At 41.0% G+C, this 9,811-nt stretch overlaps 1 protein-coding gene across 1 annotated transcript; it reads right to left on the reverse strand.

The window, feature by feature from the left end:
* Nucleotides 1–1,097: 1,097 nt before the first annotated feature.
* On the reverse strand, nt 1,098–3,505 carry LOC106608696 (alpha-2 adrenergic receptor). The gene has a single exon (XM_014206802.2). The coding sequence runs from the start codon at nt 3,212–3,214 to the stop codon at nt 1,922–1,924; it is 1,293 nt and encodes a 430-aa protein (XP_014062277.1). The 5' UTR covers nt 3,215–3,505; the 3' UTR covers nt 1,098–1,921.
* Nucleotides 3,506–9,811: the final 6,306 nt, after the last annotated feature.

Here is a 9,811-nt window from a genome sequence, read left to right on the forward strand (position 1 = left end):
ATTACAAAGAGCTGTTACATTCGCACCCCAAACACAGCAGCAGTTTAAAGTGGAGGAAAGATTCAGTTCCACCTTGCTGATGTCCACAGGGCAGTGGGGAATATTGGATTATATCCTCTCAGCCAACCTGTTGTGCTAAAAGGTCACCAACACCCTGGTATTGACATGGCCAGTCTGTGTCAGGGGGACGAGAACTTTGGTTGACCCCATTACTGCAGCTTCTCTCATTTTCACCGTTAACTTCAGAAAATTTTGCCATTACATTACACTAGGGATCTATGAGGCTACTTAGTAAAACAAACAGGCTACGTCCCAATACTCTAGAATACTTCCTTGATCATTCCCTTTGTGAATGGACACTAATCTGAATGTTATGGATTGGTGAGGGAAAAATGGTCGGCATACCAATTCTCCACACTTCTCCCAGTGTGCACCTGCACACTCCCTCTACTGGATTGTAGATCCATGACTGGGAGTGTGCAAGTGCACACTTTGGGAGAAGGGAGGAGAATCGGTATGCAGCCATGGTGAGAACACCCCCAAGCCAGTCAATAGGATGGGTGGGATATTAGACATGATATCAATAGAGTGATAATAGAGTCTTGATTAGGATTGCCAAAAAGGAATTGTTTTTACCCTAAATAATGATTTAGGCAGCTAATTACAGATTTTCTTTTCAGGAAGCTGTTGCCGCAGCATTTTAACAATCTCCCTTTAGCGTTCCCTAATTATATTTGACCTGCATTTGAAATTGTTTTGACAGTGCAAGCGAATGTCTACGAATAGAAAGGATTACGTAAATGCATGGTTGTCCTGGAGCTATTCTGTTACCATGTTTCTAGTGTCTAAACATAAAAAGCTTATTTGTATACCATCTGAGGGACAAATGGGTTGCCAGACATCTTAGAGAGTGCACGTTAGACAGTGATTGATGCTGGCAGAGCATACTATCTCAGAATCCCTTGCATAAGACAACACTTGGCAAGCCCAGTATCTCTCAATCACTCAAGCATGTCAAAACACATGTGCATCATTGTCAGAGTGCTCCAGTGTGTATATACATATGACAGAAGTCCAACATCACAATAGAGCTCAGATAAGATTTCTTCAGCGTTTATTTTGCATGATAGCCCACTACCTTAAGCATAAGAAAAAGCACCACTTGCAAAACAAAATGTTAATTATGCAAAATAATTTAACAGAAACAGTCCACAAGAGGTACTTCAAATAAATATTTGATGTTTTATTCTTAGGTATTTATTAATCAGCATCCAGGGTGAAAAATACGGAGCTTTCTTGCTATTATAAATAAAAGGAACAACCGTAGCCCACGTTTTAAAAACATATACTCAGCCCTCAACACCTCAGCCATTTGTCTGTAATCCCTAGGGTCCACTTGGAAATCATTACCCGTGACAAGTCAACATAGTGGATTAGACTGCTGATGCGCTCGGCTAGTTCCCCTGTGTTTTCACATTAGCATGATCAGCCTGGAAATTGTGTTACTTTAGTTGTATAGGACTCAGGAGTACCAGATATCTAATGTGACATTGAGTTGAAAGCCTTGCGATACACTTCAGAACATCTTGTTCTGGGAACCACTATGCACACACTGAACGTGAATGGCAAATATGCAGGCCAGTAACAGAAATATGTGGGGTAATGAGAGCACAAGAGTTGCCTGTGAGGGAATATGAAGGCGTAGTTCAGAATGATGCTCTCTCAATTGAGTTACAGCATGACACTGTGTATGACCACTGTAAGTACAGTATGCACGTTGCATTGTTCATATGGTTGAATACAAAAAAGGCTTCTTTCATATTAATATTCCATGGTAGATTTCATATGTCCATGTTGAGATTGTCATGGTCATCTCAGGGCATATTTAGTCCTGGCTTGTCCCTCCCATTATCACATATATCTAGAAGGATTTTTTCCATGACTTGCAAAGGATTTTCTGAAAGGCGCGTCGGAAATCCTGGTTGAAGATGGTGTAGATGGCGGGGTTGAGCGAGCTGTTGCAGTAACCAATCCAGAAGAAGAATTTAAAGAGGGGATCGGGGATCTTACAGGGGTCCCCGCACACTCCGTGCAGGCAGTAGCTGAAGAAGAATGGGAACCAGCACACAACAAATACCCCCATGACCACCGCCAGCACAAAGGTGAACCTCTTCTCCCTGGCCTGGGAGACCTTTTTCATGGACACAGAGCTCCTCCTCCTCTTCCTTCTGGAGGCGAACAGGTCCATGGATTTGTTGCTGGCTCTAGAGATCCGGCTGGAGTGTTTGGAGATGGCACTGTTCTTCCGGCTGGCCCGCTTGACCCTCTTATGGTTCAGGTCCTGAGGTTTGGTGTGACCTTTGCCCTCTGAGGAGGAGCTCTCCTCCAGGTCCCCCTCATCATGAACCTCTGTGGTCATCATGCTGGGCGTGGGTGGGCACTGGCAGTGCCCGGTCTCTCTGTCCCCGTTGATTTTGCACAAGGCGGCTTTGCTTAGGCCATTCTCAGTCATTGTAGGTTCACCTGGACCATGTTTTTTCTCCGACATGCCCCTGGTCCTGGTCTTGGCCACTTGGTATATTCTAATATACACTAATATCATGATTAGGCAAGGCGCAAAGAATGACGCAATGCTAGAGGAGAGGATGTACCAAGTGTCATTGTTCAGCTCACACCCTGGATACTGAGAGTTATCATTGTTCTTGTCTATTGATATTAACGGAGGAGAAGATATCATGGCAGATATAAGCCATACAATGACGATAATACACTTCACTCGTTTAGGAGTCCGTTTGAGATTATATTCAACAGCTTGCGTAACGGACCAGTAGCGGTCCAAACTGATTGCGCACAGATGGACAATGGACGAAGTGCAAAATAAGACATCTAAAGCGAGGTAAATTCCACACCAAACTCTGCCGAAATACCAGTAGCCCATAAGTTCGTTTGCCAGAGAAAATGGCATCACCAAAGTGGCAACCAGAATGTCTGCGGTGGCTAACGAAACCAAAAACAGGTTCTGGGGAGCTTTCATTGCCCGGCTCGTTAAAACCGCAATTACAACCAGAACGTTCCCGACCACTGTAAACAAAATAAGAAAACTTACAAGTGCTGCAAGACTCGCTATTGTAGCCGAAGAATATGGACTTTCTGATGAGGAATTTAAGTTGACAACAGGGAACGTGTCAACTCCGCTGGAATTAAACGAATCCATCCCGTCCGAGTATTTATTTTTATTCCAGAATGGTTGATTCAGGGAAAGACATTCACTTTATGCATGTAGAGTCCATGATAAATTGTCGGTATTTTCATTGCCAAAATGAAAATGAGCACAATGTTGACGGAATGCATGTCTCGTGGATTAGACGGCAAATAATTACCTAATATATATCTGGTTAATTGACTAAACGATCATGCCACCTTGCCTTGTACATGCATACTGTTATAGCATGACAGGCAATCCTTCTCTATCGGCTGCTGCTGGCTCTCTCTCAGCGCTCGTGCTGAGCTCTACATCAGAAAGCTGTGTCAGTCAGCCCTCATGTGTTGCTCACATACAACTAACTGGTTTCTGCCCCGCCCCCGACAGAGTGCATTGTGTTTCTGGAATCATTGCCCTCTTAATGGTCACCTCATTGAATTACAGTACGCGATGCTTTTATTTATTTTATTTGTTATATCAGTTCAATAGGCTATTTTGTGAATGACGACTATAGTGAAATGCGTTGTCTGTCATTAGGCTTTGATCATATAGTGTACTGATGACACATGTTGCATGTCAATCACGCAGATACACTGGATAACAAAAAAAGTATGTAATTATTAAATTAGGGAGAAAAGTACATTTGCGAACACATGCATATTTCAGAGATGTGAGATGCGCCCTGAATGTCAATGTGATTTAGGCACACCTTTATCCCAACACGCTGGAGGTCAGTATTGCTGCATCTACTAATGTAATCCCCTGCAAACAATAATGAGTCTTTAGGACGTCCCTGGGACCTCACGAAATGTTCGCTTGAAGTCATCAGGACGTTGTGTCAAATCAAATCAAATGTTATTGGTCACATACACATATATAGCAGGTGTTATTGCAGGTGTAGCGAAATGCTTGTGTTCCTAGCTCCAACAATGCAGTAATATCTAACAATTCACAACAGTACACACAAATCTAAAGTAAGTATTAGGACGAGCAATGTCGGAGTGGCATTTACTGAAATACAGCAGAATGAAATGCAGTATATACATATGAGATTAGTAAAGCTGTATGTAAAAATACTACTTTACTCATGGTGTCATGGTTCACTGGAGGTTTTGTCTAGTTCCCAGTTGGCCCCTGAGACGTCCCCAAGGACGTTTTTAGGACATTCTTGGAACGTTGTGTCATGGTCCCCTGGATGATTTTTATCTAGTTCCTGGTTTGTCTCGGGGACATCACCTGATGGTCGCAAAGAAACGTCCCCCACCCCCCAAAAAGAGCTCTACCCAGGGCAAGCGCACCCTAGTTTCATTACACATCACCCCCTGTTACTGTTGCCGAGCCCATCAAGGCCCCGATTGTGAACCATTGATCTAGTCACAGGTTTGTCTTTTGGCAATGCTGGGGATACCCACACAAACATTACTTGTAACTTACATTTGGACACACTTTGACAAACATGATTACATAATGTATTCATACAGTAATTATTATTTAAGATGTCTTCCCCTGGCATTTGAAATTACAACCTTTTGGTTCATGACATTCCGATTCCTGCTACATCACCATGTCTGTTTCAATGACTGATTTCACATGTAGAACTATTCCTACCCTTTACACTTCAAAGTAAATCTCAGCTCTGTTAAAAATACACAGAAGAAAAATGATTATATTTATTGTAGTGATTCAGGAGTAACATTAAAACAGAATAATATGCCTCACCTACATTAGACAACTATACTGAAAACCCAAACTCAAATCACTGAAATAAAGTAAATGAAATCAATGAGAGAATAGTCAGATTAACTCATAACTAAAATAGCAGCACAGATGGCACTCTTTTGCTAAATGCAGAGATGCATTATAGGTAATGAATGTGTAGGGGCTTAATAAATTCTACAGAATTTGTGGCGTGGCAGAATAATCAGCATACCCCAGATCCAGAGGTTGTGAATTCAAATCCCAGGAAGGATCATAATGAAAAGTCAGTAGTGATCATGTCAAATGGGTAAAAGATTTTGACACTATTTCAGCTGAACAGCGTACCACTTACTTTAAAAGCCCCATACCATTTAATTACTTTACTTATAATGGTTTGGGACACCTGGGACCATCACATGACTAAAACTTTCATGGGACCATGACACAACGTCCCAAGAAAGTTTTCAGTCAATTCGCAAATGGCTGAATCTCACCAGAGAAATCATCAGAGCACGGGCAACAGTGCCCCTCTGTCTCAGTAAGTAGCTCACGTATCTGATACTGTCTGGACCAAAAAACATGTTGCCGCCGAAGAATTTGATTGATTGACGCCAGCAAGAATTTGGCCTCCTTTGATAAATAAATAATCATATTTAGCCAATCTGCGTTGAGCTGAGCTCTGGGTTGTCCTGGTGCAGAAAAACGCCCCCCAAAAGAGGCCAGTTTGGATTTGGCTACATACCAATCAAATAATTTCCTTAGAAAAACATGATTTTCTGTTTCTGGTCAGCTTGTGCTGTTGTCCTGCAGTAGCTAGCTTGCTAAATTGGCCCTTTCTTTAATCCATTGATGGCGATGGGGATTTGGACTTGTGGTTTTGACTTAATTCTCTGTACAGGGCAATGATTATGACGGCGATTCTGATCTAACCATAAATTAACATGTTGTGCCACTGGCCTGAGACGATTGAAGTTCAATATGTAGCCTAGTAGGCTCATGTTAACTCGCTAGCTAACTTAGCTGGTTCATTGTTTCCCATGCAAGGAGCCTAGGCTAGTAGCAATCATTTTAGCTAAAAACTAAAAGTGTACTGTATGACAGAGCCTTAGACCATTTTGCCAACATGAAAGAGAGGAGGATGGCTTTGGCGTTCAACTAGTCTACAAATAGGGTGACTCAGTATTTTTTGTTTCACGCACCCACGCTAGCTTTTTTACCATGCACCGATACTGTTTTGTAGTCAGTCGACTTGAGCTGCAACAGATTTCCACAACAATGTTTACATGTTGCCACCAACCTTATTATAAGACAAAATGAAACATTTGTTTACAAAAAATATTGTTCTCACATATTAGTGTTCATTAATACTGTAAATTATAGGAATGAGTGGTTTTGGGTGGATTTATCCTTTACGGGACCTAATGGGAACATCACTGAATACCCTCAAGACGCCCTGTTAGCGGGTTCCTTCCTTGACAGGATGTGAAAATGTTTATTGTCACTTAAAATATTTATTGTACTGGACTATCATCACTCCATACCATATAACATTTTTAAAAATGGGCATTACAATACTGAAACACAAAAACATACCAGGGATAAAGATGAAATCAAAGGCACTTGGTTTACTTTGATTCCTTCCTTTAGGAAGCTTCAGTGTGTGTGTGTGTGTGTGTGTGTGTGTGTGTGTGTGTGTGTGTGTGTGTGTGTGTGTGTGTGTGTGTGTGTGTGTGTGTGTGTGTGTGTGTGTGTGTGTGCAAGAGAGATAGAAACAGAGAAAGAGAGAAACAGAGAGAAACAGAGCGAGAGGGAAACAGAAAGAGAGAGAGAAACAGAGAGAGAGAGGGAGGGAGAGAGAGAGAGAGAGAGAGAGAGAGAGAGAGAGAGAGAGAGAGAGAAAGAGAAAAACAGAGAGAAAGAGAGAGAGAGAGAGAGAGAGAGAGAGAGAGAGAGAGAGAGAGAGAGAGTTGGGGCTTGGGCTTGTCAAATTGTCAGAACCACAGAAAAACAAAATGAGAAAGTGTTCATTTGCATACCAAATGAAGCCCAATAAGAGCATTTTGGTGGCAGATGGAGGAAGGTGGAATTTAGTGAGCCCTTTGGGTGTTTTGAGTTGAGCTCATCAGCAGGGCAGAGGTAGACAGCAGACAGAGACACATTATAACAGAAGAGTGTTTCCAACTAATGGCAGGAATAAACATTTTTATCTCTTTCCCTCTCCACACACACACACGCACGCACGCACGCACACACACACACACACACACGCACACACGCGCGCACACACGCACACATACACGCATAAACACGCACATACACACACACGTCTTACTATACTTGTGAGTGCTTTTTGGGGAGCAACAATTGATTCCCATTCAAAATCATATTAACCCTCAACCTAACACTAGCACTAACGCTTACCCTAACCCTAACTTTAACCCTAACTTTAACCCTAACCTTAACCCCTAACCTTAACCCGAACTCTAACTCCTAACCCCTACCCTTAATTCTAACCCTAAACCTAACCCCTCAGCCTAAAATAGTATTTTTACAAGTGAGGTACGGCAAAATGTCAAAACATCTCTTAATTTTAGTTGATTTACTATTCTTGTGAGGACTTCTGGTTCTGGTAATGGAGCAATACAACTTCCTTATTTGCCTTAACTGTCATAGCACAGTGACAACAGCTTTGAAAGTACAGTGCATCAGCCTGTTGTGATAATGAGAATGACCTGGTTGTTCCACCAGGTCTTGGTGCCAGCCTGTGTGTTCCTCAGTTCAGCTGAGGGCTCAGCTTTGAAATGCGTGCTGACGTTTGGAAGTCATGTTGTCCACAGTCAACTGCGATGTGCTGCTGTCAGGTACCTGTCAACACGGGTATAGGTCAGCATATTGTCACTGTGTTCCAGGTGCTGTCTTGAAATTGCTACAGCATAAGAGCACTATCATGAAACCTACTTGATCTTAATAACCATGGTATAACACCTGTTATCACATACATGTTATAATCTGTTATAATGCTTCAGACATCTAAAACAATAACATTCACAATTATCACATTGAATTATGGCATTAACACAACTGATTATATGGACTGAACCCAGTTCTGATGTGTGATGTGCCGACAAAAGAGGACTGCATGAGCTCACTAAGACGATTAGAGTCTGCCTGATGTTGCAACAAACTAGCAGATTCCGACCATACTGATGTCGTGAATTTACAGTGCCATACAAATATATTGACACACTTGCACATTTCTGAAATTTCCTATTTCTTCTAAAGTTATTATTATTATAATTTGTTTAAAACTTTTGTCGCCACACCTTCCTGTTGGATTTTTAACATTGCAGAGCCAATTGGAAGCAGGTTCCTGATGATGATGATGCTACTGTCTTGAGGTTTGAGGAAGAGGAAGGACTCCTAAGGATTCTTTATTTCTACGTGTTAGAAAGACATGCTTGTTCTACGGTACGGCGTAATTGTATATCAAATCAAACTTTCTTTATAGGCCACATTTCATACAAGTTAATGCATTTTAAAAGTTCTTAAAACAAAAAGTAAAATAATAAATAAATAAAAAGGACAACGATAAAATAGATGATCTACACAAATTAACTGAACATATTTAGCTAATAATAGGACAGCAAAACAACAGTGAAACCAGAGAGACTGATGGAAGTAAAATAAATAAGATAAATAAAATTGAATAAAGCAAATTATATTATATCAGGTAGGGTCTACACCTGTTGTATTCGGCGCATGTGACAAATACAATTTGATTTGATAAAATAGCACAATAAAATCACCCTAAGTAAATGCATGGCTAGAAAGGTGTGTCTTGAGCTCTCTACTAAAAATGTTTACTGTCTCTGAGGCCCTCATATCCTCCAGCTGGCTTTTCCAACAGCCTGATCCCATAGACTAGACATATCATAGTAAATATACATCCGAGACACTCAAATTACTATGATTTGTTACGTTTGGTATGGTTACATGAGACAGATGGTTAAAACGAAAGTAGGGTGGTTGTTCGGGGTGGATGGGTGGACGTATACCGCGAAAGGTTGCGAGCACAAATCTCATCAGGGTCAACTTTAGAATTTTTGCAACTTTTCAACTACTTACTACTTTCTAGCTATAGTACTTTGCAACTACTTAGCACGTTAGTTAACCCTTCTCCTAACCATAACCTTAACCCTTTTACCTTACTCCTAAACTTAACCCTAACCTTAACCCTAACCCCTAATCCTAACCCCTAGCCTAGCTAACATTAGTCAGCTATTTCACATTAGCTACCTAGCCATCTAGCTAGAATTCGTAAAATATTATAACATTTTCAAATTCGTAACTTATAGTACATTTTTCAAATTAGTATCATATCGTACGTTATGCAAATTCATTACATGTAATTTAAATTGTATTTCGTAACATATCAAATGAAATGGGTGTTGGACATCCACAAATGAATACATACCATACAATTGTAACATATCATACTAAATGGAGTGTTTCGGATTTACCTACAGAGTAATACGAAATACTCTGAGACCAGGTTAGATCCAATGGCCCAGACCATAACGACTGAACGCAGCCACACTAGATGTTTTAAAATACATTTTTTCAAACGTTGCATCCTGCTGAACATGCCCGAGAACATCAGAGTGGAGAATAGTCAGGATGTTATAGGATGAACAGGGACGGCGCGTCGGCCGAAAGACCAAACTATGTGGAAAAGTTATAAGACATATTTCAAGAACCAAAATAATATTATGGAACTATTCATGTACATTTTGTTATAGAGTGGATGATTGGCATCTTGAAGGGGAGGTTCCATATTCTTGATGGGCCACTTCCTCTTCAGTTTGTGAAGACAAACTGGAAAACATGGAGGAGGCCACAATTGGTAAAATT

The sequence above is a fragment of the Salmo salar genome, chromosome ssa07 (genome assembly GCF_905237065.1).
Source record: "Salmo salar chromosome ssa07, Ssal_v3.1, whole genome shotgun sequence".
In the NCBI taxonomy this organism is placed as follows: Eukaryota; Metazoa; Chordata; class Actinopteri; order Salmoniformes; family Salmonidae; genus Salmo; species Salmo salar.